We start from the raw sequence: 19,628 nt of genomic DNA on the forward strand, positions 1-19,628 counted from the left end.
ACGAACGCGCCGTACGTCCTTCACTCATTCAAACTACGTCAAGAAGCTACTGATACAACGAAGGTACGCGAAGCTGAACGTCAACGGAAACGACGAACTGAAAACTAATGGGAACTTCAGTCGACCGCATGGCTGCTTCGCATACTACTCAGGGTTCCCCTACGGAAAGATGGTGTAATTTTTTTTTCTTTAGGGTCGAATTTTGCACCGTGGTTGAACAGGGCCCCTGCGCCAGACTAAGCGCTTAGAAAAGGTAGCACTCAGGAAGGAAGGACAAGACAGTACAGGTTAACCCGAGAACGGTACGGTTGGCTACCCTGCACATGGGAAGGAAGATATTGAGAGAAAGAACTGGTACATAAAAAGGTGGGGAGGGGAGCTTGAGGAGCGAGAAAAGAACGAGTAAAGGTCACTACAAAGACAAAACAATGGGGGAAAGGAATGCCTGAAACAGAACAGGTACACTGGCCAAATGGGCGTATGAAAGACGGCACACAGTACCAGAGCAAGTATTGACGATCGAAACAGCACGCCGAAGGAACCAGATAAGGGATGCGATTGAATCATTCAGAGAGGAAGCGATCGGGTGGTGGGGTTCCCCCTTCTCCCCCAGCTAGTCAAGTCTCGCATTTGGTCGTGACCAGAATATACATACAATTCGAGTAGTATTTCCGTTTGGTTCAGGCGCAGCTTTGTAACAGGGAACTACCAGTTTAGACCAGAGCCTTGCTTCAGGGAGAGAGAAAACACGTTTTATTGGGCATTTGCTTTGTTCAGAGGATACCCGTGACCGCAGGCATGAGCTTCCACTGCTCCTCGGAGGTGGTTAAATCATTTTGGGGCAGGCTTATATTACGTGTAATAGTCTGGCTGGGGCACCGCGTGGGGGGCCATCACAGGTGGGGTGTACACTGACGGGTGAATGCGTGAGTTATCTTCGCGATGTTCTTTTCCCCGGGCCTTCTCCTCCAAGCCGCAGCAGGGCTGAGGATCTCACCCCGGGTATCCTCAACCGACAAACTCGGCCTCCGATACAAACTGTACATTTATTTACAGCCCGGCGGGCGATTAAAAAACAGTACTCGCGCGGAGCCCCAAGACGACGGGCCGAGCTCTCCTGCGCCCGGGCCGCGTCTCTCTCTTCCTTTTCCATTCCTCTTGCCGCCGAGGGCCGTGGAAGAAGGAAAAGCCAGTCATCTTCGTCGGTGGCCATCCCATGTGGTGGCGGTTAGGACATCCGGTGCGAGCAGGCGCGGCGTTTGTCGGAATGCGCGGCGTTCGAAAGCGCCGTGCAACACGTGCTTTCCATTTCCGCGCTGCTCGCCCCAGGGCCCGCGCCAGTTCGTGCGTCGAAGCGCCCGACACCTCCACCACCACTGTGAAACATAACTTCAGGAATGTTTCACACACGAAACACACACCACACACACTTTTGGCACGTGCACCATCGTTCCTTCAGTTGACACAACAATCAGCACGGCCAGTGCCCCTTGACCCTGGCTGCAGATCACCATGACAAATTAGCCTCAATCCTCACCAGCTCATTCAGAGCGAGCGAGAAGGAGGTACGCACCGGCCGTCGTCGTCCGAAAACACCCTCGCCACGCGGCGCACCTCGTTGCACAACAGTATCCGGGGCCCCTCTCCTCCTCGCTTTGTCGCTCGAGAAGGGACCGCTGCCGGCTTGTCAGCATGCGTTGCAGCCACGCTGCACTCAACTAACTGACGCTTCCGCCCCTTTCCAGGCGAACCCTCGGGTTCGGCCGCTGCTGACCCACCGTACGCGCACGAGGTGTCATTCTCTACGACACACCTTTGGTCAGGGTAAGCAGCAGAGGGCTGCTTCGTGGGCACGTTAACGCGGTCATGTAATGCCGGAGAGGCTATCTCTTCAGTCACTGCAGTTCTACCTGCAACTGCCTGGGGCTGCATTACATGAGCGGCCGTACCCTTATTTGCACTTCCCTCTCCCAATTCGCTGGAGCTTCCCATGGCAATCGCATTTTCGCGACTCGACATTTGGGTATCGCCAGAAACACAAGATGCAGTGCGCGCGACACCAACTGCATCCGATTCCTCGCGCGATTCCCGTGCTGCTGCATCCTGCAAAGCAACTGGCTGGTCGCCCCCGCTCCCGGAACGTTCTCCGTCTCCGAAGGCGGCGACACGCTTAACTGAAGCCAGCCCCAGCCCCTTCAGAACGGTTGATTTAACAACTGCATAGTTGCTCCTCTTCGTTCTGTGCGAACCCTCGCGTTCGGCAGCTACTGAACCACCGTTCAAGCACAAAGCACCGTTCTCTACCACATCTACCACACACCGTTGTGTGACGCAAGGAGCAGTGAGGGGCTCATCGGCCACATGAACGCGAACATGCGACGCAGCGGAGCCTGTCTCTCTTGCTATCAGCTTTTTCACGGGCATGCGCACACTCTCATTCACCTCTGACTGCCTGTCATTTCCAAATGCAGCCTCGCGCGTGACACCTTCCTTCACCTCCATCTTCATTTCGGTGAAGCTTTCTACGCGGGATGCTTCACTATCCTGCTCCCCGGTTGCAGGAAATCTGAGCGCCCACGAAGGAACGCGCGCCACTATCCTCTCTTCGCCTTTCCCGCGAGATTCTGATCGTGCCGAATCCCGCGAAACAGGACGCTCACGCACGCCCAGCGAATGGGTTCCACCCAGCACATCTTTCGGCGTACTGGCGCACACCAGTCCACTCTCTCCCTCAGCGCCGAACATTACTCTTTGAGCAATCGGTGAGGCAGGAACATTGTTAGCTCTCTTGAAACGTTCACTCTTCGAACGTTCCGCTGCTAACTCTGCCTCAGCGATTCTCAATTTCGCCTGCAATAGCGCCTTCTGCTCAGCGAACGACATAGCTGACGTAATCATGACGCTGGCTGCCTCGTCAGCCCTCACAGTCAGCTCCATCTCACCATACCTAGCTAACCGGCCCCCATTATCTCAGGGCTACTCATGCAGCACCCCCTACATGTCATGGTGAGCCACGCATCCAGGATCAAGAGAGGCACTGACCTGCATCGCTCCGTGCCTGTAGAGATGCCGCACTGGTGCAGATGGGGTATCCATTTAGGCGCAGCTCCGTCAGCCGAGGTGTCCACCAAACAATGGCCAGCTGACTTCTCGCCTGCCGACAGCTCGCTGCTCCTGCCGCTCCACGCTCAATGGACTGCTGATACCTCCACTGACCGCTGGCCAAGCTGCTTCTCCGCTGCTCAGCAGGCCGCAGAGATTGCCTCGGTCTCCGTTGAGACGTCCGTTGAGCGCCGGTCGAGCCGCTTCTCCACCTGGCTGGCGAGCTCGCTGCTCCTGCCGATCTCGTTCAGCAGGCTGCCGCTCTCCGTTGAGAACTCCGCTGAGCGCCGGTCGAGCCGCTTCGCCACCAGGCTGACGAGCTCGCTGCTCCCGCCAATCCCGTTCAGCAGGCCGCGATTTCTCCGCGATCTCCGTCCGTCGAGGAGCCCGTCTCGCCCGCCGGCCGGCTGAGTCGTCGCTCTTGAAGATCCTGCCGACTGCGCCAGTTATCTTCGTGATGTTCTTTTCCCCGGGCCTTCTCCTCCAAGCCGCAGCAGGGCTGAGGATCTCACCCCGGGTATCCTCAACCGACAAACTCGGCCTCCGATACAAACTGTACATTTATTTACAGCCCGGCGGGCGATTAAAAAACAGTACTCGCGCGGAGCCCCAAGACGACGGGCCGAGCTCTCCTGCGCCCGGGCCGCGTCTCTCTCTTCCTTTTCCATTCCTCTTGCCGCCGAGGGCCGTGGAAGAAGGAAAAGCCAGTCATCTTCGTCGGTGGCCATCCCATGTGGTGGCGGTTAGGACATCCGGTGCGAGCAGGCGCGGCGTTTGTCGGAATGCGCGGCGTTCGAAAGCGCCGTGCAACACGTGCTTTCCATTTCCGCGCTGCTCGCCCCAGGGCCCGCGCCAGTTCGTGCGTCGAAGCGCCCGACAGCGTGCATGCCTTATTGCGGGCTTTGGGAAGGCGTTTGTTTGCAGGAGGCGCCAGACGTGTGCTTGCTTGTTCTTTATTGACCGCCAGAAGGTAGACCTGGCGGGAGATGCGGTAATGTTGTGGGATCTCATTGTAACGCACTACTCTGTCCCTCGCAGATCTGGCTCCCTGGCTTGGATCTATAGGCTAGCTTTAGCCCGGACGGTGAGGCTTCAGGGCGTTTCTTGAGCTGCCTCGTTTCCGTCGAAGCGCGGGCCCGCCGGTGTTCACGCCAGTCCTACGCCGAACGCAGGGGGATTTCGGTTCCAAATTTTAAGTAGTTAAAAATTTCGCTACCAACTTAGTTAACTTAACTTTAGAACGGTTCGAATCAGCTCGATCTGTAGTCGCATTTTTTTAGCGTCCAATGAAAATAACACGGCCAAAATGTTTCGACACATTTTTGGTGGCACCTCTTGCCGGGGCCTCTGCCCGCGCGCTTGTTAATTAGGGGCATTTGCCAATTCTACTTGGTTTTACAGTTATGCATGTACTACTTTATTCGAAATACCTCTAAAAGCTCTCCCCTTGAGAGTACCGCACAGGAGGAACGGCGCTAGCATGGCGGGTATACCTTAAGGTCTCTTGTATACCTCTAATAGTAATATACAAAATATAGCCTTGTTTGAGCTAATTTCCGCCGCTGCATTTGTCGGACAACTGCTCCACCTTGTTCGCCGCATCTCCTAGAAGTCTGGCGGGGCCTGCTGGACGATTGCCAATCTCCTAGCGCACTCCACACTACAACAAAGGCTTGTGTACCAGGCACAGTTTCAGCACATGACGCAAGCGGAATGGGACCGACTGGACGCTATTAACAGGACCGCCATGCGCACTATTACTGTTCTCCCCCGCCTAACACCAATTCCACAGCTCCAAGCAGAAGCCCAGCTAAACACACGAGATGAACTCATTCATCAGCGTCGTTCCGCACGCCTGCTGAAACGTGGACTGGTTCCAAAGGCGACAGCTCTCGCCGCGCACATGGGCCAGCCGCCGATTACGATGCTAGCCTTTTCCGCCCGCCTTTTCCGACAAGCCTCTGACAAGGCTACACGTCCGTACCTCGGGCCTTCACCAGCCTCCATATGCCGTCCTTCGACTGGGCGCCTGAGACGCAACCGCTGATTGTCCAGGCTTTCGTGGACGCCGGGGCATACGACTGCTTCGTCACCACGGTCTTGACGTGTCCCTCTTACCCTGCCCTAAACCAAAGCTGCGCGTACGAGACATTCCGTGCACTTCCAAGCCTGCTAGCAGAACTTGCTGCCATTCGGGATGGTCTGCAGGTGCTTCTATCGACATTGACTAATGGGGACAAGCTCGAACTTTATACTGACTCAACGGCAGTGATTCGGGATTTGCGTCGCGTTGCCCGTAGTCCAGGCCAGGCCGCACGCATTCATGAGATTAGGGACACTTATCCATGCCCTGTCCGCGTTTTGTGGATTCGCCGGGACATGAAGCTTCCTGCCCACACAGCGGCGGATCGTGCATGCCACAGAGATCCATAGCCACTACTACAAATTCTTCCAGTATATACCCTTGCATTCCGATATCACCCCGCAAGCGTTTTGCCCGGTGTGATCTCGGAGGCAGTGATCTACCATAGAACTGCTGGTGGAGGTCCTGCTGCGGAGGCTTCGGGTTGGGGTAGCGTTATAGTTACCCACGCTTGGCCTGCCCGTTACCACGCGCCGTTTGCGGACACCTGCCCCTTCTGTGTGCTCCCTGCGTCAGGAGCTGATGTTGGAACACCTGCTGTGGACCTGCCCCGGTCTCAGAGACCCCCGAACGCAACACCTCCAAGGCACAGGGCTCCATCCTGGGAGACTCCCAATGTCAAGCGGCGGTCTCTTCTGGGATTTTTGCGCGTTACGGGTGCAGTGTTGTACACACGAAAACTGTTATGAAGTAGGGTAATCGCTCGCAATAAAAAAAAAACTATGACTGTATCCCTCTCTCTTAAACGGAACCAGCGTAGAAACACGGACTGTATCCCTCTCTTAAACGGGACCAGCGTAGAAACACGGAGACGTAGAGAAGAAACACTGTGTTTCTTCTCTACTGGAGTCCCTTCATCGGCTTTTGGCTAAAAGCCGATGAAGAGACTATTCTCTACGCCTCCGCCTCTTCTACGCTGGTTTCGTTCATGTCTTTCTAACTCGCCCAACTTGCACACTCCCGTCTTTATATGACTATCTGAAAATGTGTGTTCTGCCAAAGCGCTCCCAAGAGAAAATGGTAGCTGGTCCCAGCTAGGAATTCAACCATAAATCAGCTGCCACCTGCAAGCCTGAGAATTGCCCCTAACGTTAACAGTCGCGAGGATGTCACCCGTGAGCCCGACTGTAAGCACAAATTCGTCCACACGTCTCCCGCTTTAATCACCCGCATACCACAGCGAAGAGCGCGGGGCAACCTGACTCCTTAACGCTAACCTTGACGTGTACTCGTTCCCGTCAAAAGCTCTTCATAAAAATCGTCCTCGCCATGCGGTTATTGCAGCGCGCGTTTGACGTTCCGCAATTATCAGGCAAACTACGTGACATGTCCCTCAAAGTTACTCCGCTGATTCATAAATGTTTGTTCGACCTCGGGTGTGCGAAGCAATGTTTTATCTCGATGGTGACCCGAGCACTTACTTCCTCTGTCCCAGCCGAGCGCAGTTCCTGCGACAGTCACGGCGAGCGCTTTCGCTTCCGATTACGTCCGAGCGGCCTGCCGCCAAGGAGCAAGGCAGCATTACGGCTCTTATCGCGCACGGCGCTGCCTTTACTGGCATTACACAACCACCGGCGAAGGCCTCTCCGTGGCTGAGCGCGGCCAAGCCGACCGCGCTAATCGCCGGAGGACTCGGGATTAGCGGGGGGCCCCCGATCGATATCGGCGGAGCGGAAACGAGAATGCGCCGTCGGTTGACGAGCTCGCCGGAGGTCACCGCGGGGAGCACTCGATCAATCGGCCGCGTATCTTCGAGGGGCGCAAACCTAGAAAGTCGTCGTCGGCGGCGGCAGCTAGAGGGCATATCGAGAAGCCCGGGCCTGCCAAGTGGCCGAAGGGGATTCGCGCCTGGGTCCCCTCCGGCGGCGGCCAGCGCTACCTTATCTTCCGTTCTCCGTGCGCAGGAGAAGGCCAGGCCGACGGAGAAATTTGATTCACTCGCCGGCTGGCAACAAGGCAAGCCGGAGATCGAGGTCAAAAAAAAAAGGGGGGGGGGGGGAGAGAGAGAGAGAACGCACGTCTTAATAAGATTGTCGCATGCCAACAGCGCAAATGATGTAGCAAACACTTGCACACACTTGCTTGACTGTCCCGGGCAAGCAAGAAACGTCCAGGGCTGGCTCAGCAACTGATTGATTATCACCATATTTGCACGATTCTAATGCACCCCCGATTGCAATCCACAGGTAAGGTTAGCGATAAACATTCAAAAAATAATTTGACACCGATTCTACTGTGCTGATGTAAAAGACATAAAATTACATGCCGGGGAGAAGAGATTTTATTTGCGTATGCAGCTTTGGCAGCGAAAATTCCTTGTGTTTCACAAACTTGCTTATCCAGCTTCTGCTTGTATTAAACAGGGAACATTGAAAGCTGATTTCAGTTTTAAGCCCGATTGTAACGCGCAAACAAATTTTTAGGCTACTTCTAGCGAAAAAGAGTGTGCGTTAGAATCGTGCAAATATGGTACTTTCATTGATGGAGTGCGAAATACCAGTAGTGAAAGAAACTTGAAAAATAATGTTTGAACAGTGAAGATATCATTCCAAAGAATTTTAGTTCATTTAAAGTTAATTTTACATGCCCACATTTAGGCATACAGAAGGTATTCTATCAATAACATTTCACCTTTATTGAACACAACCCTTAAATTTCCTCCGATTCACATACTTGAGTGCAATTTGTGCTGGGTGGTACCTTTATTGTACTCCCTTGTTCCATCTGACGTGAACTCGCTTATTAATTTTGCACCCAGATGTTTTTGCCAGAAGAATTGAAAAGCAATTCATGGCAGCCAAAAATGAATTAGGCGTTGTTGTGAAGCAAACAGATAGAAGCACTTGGAAAAAAGGCAGTGTATTAGCTTTGTGATGTGAGAAAAACCCCAACACTACGAACAGCGCAGTTGATTTTCAGCATTCTCAGCTTGCAGTGAGGAAATGCAGCTGTCTAGGAAGGAGGCCAGGGAGGGCAATGCTACAAGACTCCTGCCAGCAGAGCACAGCTGAGAAGTAAGAGGATTCCAAGATTTAGCTTTAAATGAGCTTGAACTGCTAAAGTTGCCCATAATTTGGTTCACTTTCATGTCAATAATCCCCTAATCTATTGCTTTTTAAACACATTTGGAGGCATTATTCCCACCTCAAGAAAACCTAACAAGAACAAATCGAAACGACTTAGAGAGGAACAAAAAATTGTGGTGGATCCCTTGTAACAAGCATCCCATTGTAGCTGATTTTGCTCCACAGAGAGACGTCACTGCTGATATTTATTTACATTTTTTTTTTCCCTCCCTGAAGCAATTGGCACAAGGCAGTAGTGGACCTTTATGTTTGTGGCAATGATCTGCCCGCACACTTTAGGTGTAGGCAAGATGTATTCTAACCACGAGTGCCCACACCAGAGGGCGACCCTGCATGTCAACCTCCGCATTGATGTTATCCACCTTGGCACGGCGCGGTGGTGACCAAGTCCAATCGGGTGACACCTCAAAGCAGCACCCCGTCCCAGCGCGACTCAGAGGAGCTTGGGCAGCTTCTTGAGAGCGCTGATGTCGAGTATGCGCTCCATGCTCTCACCGCCCCCTCCCAGCCCAGCGGCTGCCCCTCCCAGTTCGCTGGTGGCCGCTGAGTCGAGGAGCCCGTAGTTGCGGAGGTAGGCCTGCGTGGAGACGGACAGGGGGCCCACCAGGGGCCGGGCCCCTGCCGGGGGCCCGGAGCGTGGGGAAGGGCGGGGGCAGTACTTCTGGGCAATGCGCTCCGCTTGGAAGCTCAGTTCGTCTCGCCCTGATGCTGCTATGCTGCTCGGCTGAAGCTGGGAAGTGTCTTCGAGCTGCAGGCGTGGGTGGACAAACGTCTCCGGCCTGCGATACCCACCCCCCCCACGAGGGGAAGCTTCAGGAACATTTAGGGGCAGCCATTACCAAAGTAATGTAGACACACTTTTAATCGACTTCCTTAACTAGTAATCTATGCTTCACTGCTATATCGATATGCTATACAAACTGTAATGTAGTGATGAAATTGTATTGATTGAAATAAGCAATACCATTTACACTTTATTAAACCTGAAGCTCCTGCGAGCAATGGAACGGAAGATGATACGTGTAATGTTAAGGAACAAGAAGAGAGCGGAGTGGGTCAGGGAACAAACGCGTGCTGAGGCCATAACAGTAGAAATCAAGAAGAAGAAATGGGCATGTAATGCAAGGCAAGATAACCATGGCAGGCAGCGGCAGAAAGTTAGATGGGCAGGTGAGATCAAGAAGTTGAAGTTTGTGGGGGTAAATTGGTCGCAATTAGCACAGGACCGGGATAATTGGAGATCCATGGGAGAGGCCTTTTCCCTGCAGCGGAGGTAGATACGCTGATGATGATGACGATGATGCTCATGCTTATTTCGTAGCCACTGTATTTTACGAAATATAGGGAATGAAAAATGGAGAACGTCTCGGAAAGGTCCTTCCATTTGTGTATTGTTACACTGTCATGAGTGAAAACGAAGACAACGACGATGACGAAGACGCAAAGGCGCGATCTACGTGGTATGTTTCAAAAACCCCGAGGTCACCATCATCATCAGTGTCATTCGGGGTCGTTCACCCCTCAATCTTGAGTCGGCCAATCGGAAGCGGCCAGCGACAGCGGCTGGCGGCAGAGAGAGAGCACAGGGAGGCTTCAGTGCGGAGCGAGACCGGGATGCGCGGCGGTCGGGCGACTGGACCCGTGCCGTGCCCCAAGAGGTCCTCCTCAACTGCAACCCCCCGAACTTCACCACCGCAAGAAAGTCGTCTCGCCGTGCGTCGGTAGGAAACCGCGACGCCCCAAGAGAGCTGCGTTCCCCACAACGGTGCAACGGGAGCTCGGTGCGCGCGCTACCACCCTGGCCTTGACACGCCACTTCGACCTTTCAACACCGAAGCATCACGACGGCAAATATGGGACGTGAGGTATGACAACCCCGTTCCCGCAGTGAACCCTACTGTGTCCCCGCCGTCCTTTCGCGGACTTTGACGGTTGGTTGTTTGTTAAACTTGTTAGCGTTTTCGATACCGCGGTATCGCCGCCCCCCTCTATTCTTCTGTCCCCAGTGTTCTTTATTCTCTCTGTCCATGGTGTGTGTTTATTTGGGTTTCGGGTACTACATAAACGTAGTCTTGTTCACAATTTATACTTGTATTTATTATTGTTGTTCATGAAACTGACATACACCTATGTTGCTGATATTTTGTGACGTGCTTTGTAGTAGTGTGCCACAGTTAGCTGTGAGAGGCTGTACAATTCATCAATACGCCTGTGAGTGTGCGAGGAGTAATGGAGAGCCCTTATGAGTGACAAAGGGCACCTCGCAAATCCAATGCTGCAATGCATTGCAGTCAGAATGAATTAGTCTGTAATGCAAGGGTGATTTTCAACACATAGGCACTACCCTTGTGTGACACCTGAAATGGTTCTAAACTGTACAAAGCAATCACATTGAGATTTTTAGTAGAAGAATTCCTTTTTTCTTCTTCACAGTTAACATGTTCTGAAGAGAAAATGAAGAACCAATATTTTTTCTAGAATCTTTCGCGAGACCTCTCTTCTCAAATCAAGGCCAATGCACGAAATACAGAAAAATAAAGTTGTTCAGCGTGTGCATGCACATGTGCACATGGCAAAGTTTGGCACCCAGATAGAAAATGTACAATGCAACTGTCTTTGCCCTTTGGCGCCACTGTGGCCTTGAGATACTTGATCTCTCCTGACCCCGTTTAATATAACAAGGGGGAGCAACTTTGACATGGCAAGGATAGTGATCAACTTGTTCCATGACGAAGAAAACTTCAATCGAATCCCTGACTCTTCAAGGAACACCAACAGCGGACGCAAAGCGTTCGACGCAGATACAAAGGCAAGACCAAGGCAGGAAGGAGAGGCAAAGAAACCTATCCCGCTAGTAAACTTGCACTTTGCTTGTAGTGTGCTGATTCAGAAAACTCCACGTGGTAACAGTGATCTCAGGCTTTTCGTGTTCTAAAAGGTCCAAAACTATAAGGGGTTTTCACTTGCAGCCATATAAGAACACAGGAGTATCAACGTAGATGTTTACCTCACAGAGGTCAGACTTGGGTCAAGGGTCACACCCACCTTTTGTTTGCCTCATCCAGTAATGTGCAGGGACCATCCTTGAAGGACACCACAGATGGGAAGTCAAAGGTCTTGTCACGCATGTGAGTGGGCCGCGGTAGGCGCTCAGAACGATCTCTGAAACAAGTATGGCACCACTGTGGTAACGCACCCCACCCCCGGCTTTCCCGTACTATGCAGTTTAAAATCACACCCTTGTCTGCTGAATAGACTGTGATTATGCTACAAGTGAGGACACAGATTGGCCTACCGACTCAAGCACCTCACGTCACTGGCTACCAATAAGAAACAACATCTCTGATAACAAACAGCTTCGTGGATTCACAAAAAACACACTTTTGGGCATAGAAATGCCCGTGGAACGTGCCCGAACACCAGCTTATAGGTCATCTCTTGGCCTCCTAAGAAAAGGCTGTAAGGGATGTTTCTCTAACAAGTGTTTCTCATCAGTTCTTTTTGTAGTCGCTCCTTTGCTGCAGCTGATGAACATATCATTGCACTAAAAGCTTGGTGACCTAAGCCACAGAGCAAGGTTAAAGAGGCCATGGAGACAAAATACAAGTTTGTTTTATTCAGAAGATTTCGCGTTTTGTAGTGCTTCCAGTGCTTGTCCGGAAGCGACAAGCACTGCGAAATTAAACAATTTAAGTTAAAATTTTGATTCTCTTGCCAAATTGTGCATTTTAACGACATCTGCATAACAAGATAAGAACAGGTCTTCAAGCTAAACTTGGTGTGAAGTGGAGACTTGTTTACCATTAGTCAACCTCGACGGCGCCACCATACCGCGGCGGGCCGTTTTCTGCCTTTGCTTTGTTTCTGACCGTTTTTGTACCTGGCTTGTTTTTGTTCAGGGAGAAAATAATTGTTTTGTGAAACATGGTGCTTGCTCGAGCAATATGGTCCCATAAAACGCCGTCGCTTATGCCAATCGGCCACTGTCATCTAAGACAACCCCAAAGAGCCACAGTGCTGTGCAGCTAAAACAAGCGCAGTGTGTGCAGTACCAACAGCAGTACACATCGGTACTTCTATGTTTACGTGTGCTTTCGTAACCTTCACTGTTTATCCCACCATTCTTACTGCTATAAGAAGAATGCATCCTAAATTTAAACGCAAATAGCTCGTATGGAAAGCTTATGAGCTTTGCCTAATTTGTGTTTGCTTTTGCCAGCCTCAGCCAATTGCAGAGCTGGTTCGTATGACATCACAGGTTTTTGTGTGGGGCCATTCCATTTTTTCTAATTATATAGCTTATTTGAGCGAAGTGTGCGTTAAAGGAGCCATGAAGAGAAAACAAAAGTTTGTTTTATTCGAAAGATTAGGTGTTTCATAGTACCCCAAGCGCTTTCCCGGAAGCAAATGATGCTTTATTCACTGATAAATAAGGCAATTTAAGCCAAAATTTTAAATCTCCCGCTAAAATTGAACATTCCGTGACGTGTACAATGGCGTCATAGAGCCGGTCCATGAAACAGATACTTAGTATGTCGACTCCATATAGCACCCACACGCGGGAGTCGATCGAGACGGCGGCCATTTTAAAAATACTAGTAAAACCTAGTGCACCCGCAGCCCTAGTCATGGAATCGCCTGATCCGGAGAACAAAACTCTCGCCGAGGAGCTCGGGCTTGCATTTAACAACCTCACACCACAAAAACGCTCAATGCTTCTAAGTGCACGAGCGGCAAGAGTTGTGGGAAAAGCGGTGGACGTGAAAGCGACCATTCCGCGATAGCCACAACAGACGAACGCCCAGCCGTCGGCACCGCTGCCTCGTCAGCCCCGTCGCGACGGACGAATATAGACTGGTACGTATGTGCCGTATTTTGATTACGGTTAATAATAGTTCAATTTCAGTAGCAGTATCGCTTATGCCAGTTGGCCGGTGTCGTGTATGGAAAGCCGTTCGCGCGAGCTCTCTGCTTCGACCAGAAAGATACGAGCGTCAATGCGCGGTGTTTACGGCATTTTTCCTCCAAGGTCAGAGCGCCTCGAACCCGAAAATTCGTCTGCGCGACGGCGAGATGTCGAGCTCGGCCGGCGCGCTAGTTTCGTACTCATTGGCGCACACGCTTGCGAGTTCGTTCGGACCTTCAACCGTTTACTCCACCGTTCTTTGTCATAAAAAGAATGTGCAGTATGTTTCACGGGCATTTAGCTCGCTATGCAAGCTGTAAGCCCTGCCTAACATGCGTTTGCTTTTGCCGGCCTCCGCCAATCGCAGAGCTTAGCCCATGTGACGGCATAGGTTCTGTTGCGGGAAATGAGCTGGTGGGTCGCATGACCATTCCCGTTTTTCCTAATTATGTAGCTTATTTGAGCGAAGTTTGCGTTATAAGTGGTGTCGTTATGGTTCTAACGAGGCAATCTTTCGAATGAACCAAACTTGTGTTTTCTCTTCATGGCTCCTTTAAACGTGGTGTAACTACAACTCTAATGAGGCAACCTTTCGAATGAACCTAACTTGTGTTTTGTCTGCACGGCCCCTTTAACCCTTTACTTATGACGCCATAGGCCATCGGACACGGAGTTCCGATGATTTCAAACGTCCCGCGAAAGCTAAGAACGGCGCCTGGCGGACAACTAACGCCATCTGGCGTATTTATCGACAACTTATTTTTCGATTTTATTATGTTTTGTTGATATTTCGCATGCAGAGACCACGCCAAGAGTGAAATTTGAACCCGCGATAGTGGCGAGTTGTGTGGAAATGGCGTCCGCTTCACGGCGCACTCTGCAAAAGCGGACAGCTGTGGCAGGGAGTTCGGCAGCTGCTGCTGCTGATTTTTGTTACCCCAGCGGCAGTGATGACTCCACGAACGATGTGGATTCGCTAGATTTTAGTTCTGACGCTCTCATTCAAATGTCTCAGACCGACAGGTGCTGCCAGGTAGGTCCGTTTTTGACTTTGGGCTGTATTTATAGACAAAACCGGCTTCCTATCTGACGACTGCAGCTTTACACATTGATGTGTAGTGTCTGGAACAACGTACGGTGGGGATATTTTGACAAATGCGCCGCATCATATTGCGTTATCCCCCGCACGGGGCACCTTGAGCAATCTTGGAGACGGTACTGGCGATACCGCGGACCCCGAGCCCCCAAACATAAGCTGGATCCAACCGTGGCGATGCGTTTATAGGTGGAGGGTTAGAAACCACGAACGGTGGCCGTCGGAGCCCAGGTCAAGCTCCGGCGGATGGGCTCCCTGTCTGTTCACCAGGCAGGGAGCTCCGGGACCTCTTTGGCTACCAGGGTAAGGTCAAAGAAGAAAGTACCCCCGTCTCCCTGCTTTTATAATATCCTATATGGCATTTTCAAAACCCCCCCCCCAAACGTGATCGGTCCCTGAAAAGGGGCCGCACCGAAGTATCTTTTCCTTCATTGCCATCTTTGACATTTCCGGAACCAGATCATTACTCTCGATTTCTTGTCATGGAGTCCCTCAATCCAACCCACCCTCTTGCATCTCAGTCAGTCTTTTTGACCGCAAAATATCTTGAAGCCATAATAGGAAAATCCTATAAGTGCAAAAAACAAAGGTCTGGTGAACTACTAATCGAGGTAAATGACAAGCAGCAGTCGACGAAGCTTCTAGCTCAGACTAGACTGGCTGATCTAGACATCAGGGTCACACCCCATCGGAGCCTCAACAGCTCGCAAGGTGTGATATCCGAGACGGATCTCTTGAACGAAACGGATGCGGATCTCCTTGCCGGCTTGAAGGATCAGGGTGTCACTGCCGTGAGACGCATCACCATCCGCAGAGACGACAAGGAGATTCCCACCAAACACATTATCTTGACTTTCGACCGTGCAATTCTTCCACAATACATAAATGCAGGTTTTATCCGTTGCTCCATCCGTCCGTACATCCCGAACCCGCGGCGCTGTTTTAAGTGCCAGCGGTTCGGGCATGGTACAAACTCTTGCCGTGGCCGAACGACGTGTGCAAAGTGCGCGGCGCACGATCATCCGAGCGAGAACTGCTCAGCCGAAACTCTCACTTGTGTAAACTGCGGGGGGCCGGATGCGGCATACTCCCGCAAGTGCGAAAAATTTCAACTAGAAAAGAAAATCATCAACATCAAAGTCACTGAAAACATCACCTTCCCAGAGGCGCGAAAGAGGTTCGCCTCTTTCCCCCTGGGGAGGTACGCCGACGCAGCTCGCCGGGGGGCGGAGCGGCGTCTCGTTTCCACAGGGACCCAGTTCAGCGAGTCTGACCTGGTCCCTCGCCCGCCCCCCCCTGGGTTGCCTCTGGCAGCCCAACCCGCCACCACGCCGCTTGCTGAGGCAGCAGCGGTTGTGGTGGCAACCTCTTCCGTCGGGACCGGTGCCGCTCCCGCCCTCCAGTGCGTTGGAGGGTACAGAGGTGATGGACACCACGGGCCCCGCACCGGTTCCCACCGCCACCGCACCGCCTGTGCCACCTCTGGCGCCCCGGACGCCCTCGGCGGTGGCGGCTCAAACGAAGGGCTCCCGAGGGGGGGCCAAGTCCAGGGGGCCCGGTCCGTCGGGCACCTCTCGGACATCCGACGACGAAATGGATGTCGGGCCGTTCCTGCCTGCAACGCAGCGCAAGGAACGCGTCCCGACGCCAAAGCCTCCCGACAAGCCAAAAAAGGCGAGAGTCACAGCCCCGAAAGACGACACATAAACAAACACACACACTCCAGTAGCTCTCACACTAAATAATGGGAAGAGAAAACATAATTCAATGGAACTGTAGAGGCCTTCTTAAAAATCTTGACGATGTATACGAAATACTGCATGCTAATCAGCCAAGTGTGATGTGTCTTCAGGAGACGCATTTGAATTCCAAGCACACAAATTTCTTAAATAGGTACATGGTCTTCAGAAAGGACAGGGATGGCTGCACACACTCTTCGGGCGGTGTAGCCATAATAGCCCGGAAATCCCTAGCATGCCACCCTGTCGCTCTCAACACCGTCCTTGAGGCTGTAGCAATACGCACAATAATTTTTAATAGGTTGATAACGGTATGCTCCATATACATTCCTCCTGATGTCACACTTTTGAGCTCTGACTTCGAGGCGCTGGTCGACCAGCTGCCCGAACCGTACATCCTAACAGGCGACCTTAATGCACACAACTCTCTTTGGGGCTCCTCCAGAACGGATGCCCGAGGTCGCCTGATAGAGAAATTTCTTACATCTTCAGGAGCATGCCTTTTCAACCAAAAACAGCCTACATACCATAACTTAGGACATAATACGTACTCACATCTTGACTTGGCTATTGGTTCTGCAATTCTCTTTTCATGTCTTGAGTGGGGCGTGGGCACGGACCCATATGGTAGTGACCACTTCCCCACATCCCTAACATACATAGGTAAAGGCCCGTGCAGTCCATCTTCCCATAACAGGTTTAATGAATCAAAAGCAAATTGGAGTACATTCACAGAAACATCTAAACTACACCACACAACCATAAAACACCTACACGTTGAGGAAGCAGCCCAACTCGTCACGGCGCACATAGTCGACGCCGCCGAAAAGTCCATGCCCCAGGCCTCCAGTGCGTCCCGCAACCCAAGGAGGCCCTGGTGGAACGAGGACTGCAGGCGGGCGCGAGAGGCCCAGAACAAGGCGTGGGGTGTCCTTCGCCGGTACCCCACGTCAGATAACCTCATTTCGTTTAAACGGGCAAAGGCTCTTGGGAAGCGAGTGCGTCGTGAGGCGAAAAGGGAGAGTTGGCGCACCTTCCTCACTTCCATCAACTCATACACCGACACACACAAAGTCTGGACACGAATACGAAAACTAAAAGGACAACAGACACACAGCCTGCCCCTTGTTAGTACAACAGGGGACACACTGGAAGACCAGGCTAACACACTTGCACAACACTTCGAACACGTGTCCAGTTCAGCACACTACACAAAAACTTTCATGAAACACAAGACATCTGTAGAAAAGAAGTCCCTGCGTGATAACAACAAGTCGCACACTTCTTACAATTCTCCTTTTTCAATTCATGAGCTGAAGGTTGCTCTGAACGCATGTAAGCCTTCAGCTCCAGGTGCAGACAAAATCACATACACCATGATACAACACCTACACCCAGACACTCTTGAAACACTCCTACATCTATACAACAACATATGGCTTTCGGGGCACATTCCTCGCTCTTGGAGGGAGGCCATAGTAGTGGCTTTCCTGAAGGAAGGAAAGGACCCTTCCTCTCCCGCTAGCTATCGGCCCATCGCCCTCACAAGCTGCCTGTGCAAGCTCCTCGAGAAGATGATAAACAGGAGACTCATGTACTTTCTTGAGTACAATGGTCTTCTCGAGAGCTGCCAGGCAGGCTTAAGGGCGGGGCGGTCCACCAACGACCAACTCGTCGCGCTCGAGTCCTATATAAAGGACGCCTTCATTCACAAGCAGTTTTGCACAACGGTATTTTTTGACCTTGAGAAGGCCTATGACACCGCTTGGCGTTACGGGATCCTCTGTGACCTAAAGTCTTTCGGTGTTTCGGGCCATATGCTCAACACCCTTGCTAGTTATTTGTCCGAAAGAACGTTTCGCGTGAGAGTAGGTAGCGCACTCTCAAGAGTTCATGTGCAAGAAAACGGCGTTCCGCAAGGTGGAGTGCTAAGCTGCACTCTGTTCATAGTTAAGATGAACTCCCTTGGGAAGGCACTGCCACCTACAATTTCTTATTCAATGTATGTAGACGACATCCAGGTATCTTTTAAATCATGTAATATGTCCATCTGTGAGCGTCAAGTCCAGCTCGGTGTCAAAAAACTTGCCAGCTGGGCAGACAAGAACGGTTTTAAACTTAACCCAGAAAAAAGCACGTGTGTTGTCTTCTCCAGGAGGCGTGGGATCCATCCGGACCCAGACATTATCCTTAATGGCGTATCGATTCCTGTGAGGAAGGAACACAAGTTTTTAGGTGTGGTGTTGGATGAAAGGCTTACGTTCATCCCTCACATTAAACAATTGAAACATAAATGTCTAAAGGCTCTCAACATTCTTAAAATCTTGTCCCACCAGTCGTATGGAACGGATAAGCAACTCCTGTTACGTATTTTCAGAAGCCTAGTGGAGTCTAGATTGGACTATGGGAGTGTTGTGTATGGGTCAGCCACTAAAACAGCACTTAAAATGCTCGACCCAGTGCTTCACTTGGGGCTTCGCCTCTCTTGTGGCGCATTCCGTACGAGCCCTGTACAGAGTCTTTACGCAGAGTGTGACAAATGGTGCTTATCACACCAGCGAACCTATGTTGACTTGTTATATGCCTCTAAAATTTCATCAATGGACAACCATCCTTTTAAACCGGTTTTTAATGATACATCCACATCAAAGCTCTTTTTAAATCGCCCATCCATTCCTGTTCCCTTCTCGCTCAGAGTAAGGGACGAGGTCACTATTCATGAGGTCTCCTTTGTAGACACATTCAAGTCATCTATCACCGATCTTGTAGCACCATGGCATCTTCGTCCTGTTGCATGTGACTTGTCTTTCTTAAAATACAATAAAAACAGGACACCAAAAAGTGGGATTTTGCAGCATTTCATGTATATACAGGATAAATACAAGGCTGCAGAGTTTTACAGCGATGCATCTAAAACGTCCACTGCGGTGTCTTGTGCTGCGCATGGGCCCAATTTTGAAGCATGTAGAACAATGAATGTTAATACAAGCATTTTTACGGCAGAAGGATATGGCATATTTCTTGTTGTAAGTCACATAGTTGAACATCGTATTCCTACATCCGTCATTTATACAGATTCGTTGAGCGTCGTCCGTGCATTATCATCCGGAAAGTCATCAAAAAACCATGTCATTAATCTTGTCTTCAAAACAATTATGGTAGCTTATTCCTCAAACCTTGGGGTGACTGTGTGTTGGGTGCCAGGCCATTCTGGCATTGGCGGTAATGAAGTGGCGGATGAAATGGCCGCCAATGCTGCACTCCGAAACACAGTAGACATGGCAACACTACCGTACACAGACCTCAAGCCACACATTAGACAACAACTCCGTAAAACTTGGCAAGCAGACTGGAGCGAACAGACAGACAACAAACTACACGTAATAAAACCACACTTGGGACAATACACAACTGACTCACACAACAGGCACATTGAAGTTACCTTAGCTAGATTACGGATAGGCCATACACATGTGACGCACTCGCACCTGCTCACGGGATCTCCAAGACCCCTGTGTGGCAGGTGTGGGGAGGGCCTATCCGTAGTCCACATACT

The 19,628-nt window shown here is 51.3% G+C and overlaps 1 protein-coding gene across 1 annotated transcript in view; it reads right to left on the bottom strand.

Moving 5' to 3' along the window:
- Positions 1-8,266: 8,266 nt before the first annotated feature.
- LOC144163076 (uncharacterized) overlaps positions 8,267-19,628 on the bottom strand; it is a 34,799-nt gene continuing 23,437 nt past the window's right edge. The window contains exons 14-15 of the mRNA XM_077693874.1: positions 11,377-11,493; positions 8,267-9,110 (exon numbers count right to left, since the gene is read on the bottom strand). Coding sequence (XP_077550000.1) covers positions 8,765-9,110; positions 11,377-11,493 — 463 coding nt within the window. The 3' untranslated portion in view covers positions 8,267-8,764. The remainder of the gene's footprint in view (positions 9,111-11,376; positions 11,494-19,628) is intronic.

Source organism: Haemaphysalis longicornis, unplaced genomic scaffold, assembly GCF_048455015.1.
Source record: "Haemaphysalis longicornis isolate Haplotype H1 unplaced genomic scaffold, Haemaphysalis longicornis Haplotype H1 scaffold_12, whole genome shotgun sequence".
Lineage (NCBI taxonomy): Eukaryota > Metazoa > Arthropoda > Arachnida > Ixodida > Ixodidae > Haemaphysalis > Haemaphysalis longicornis.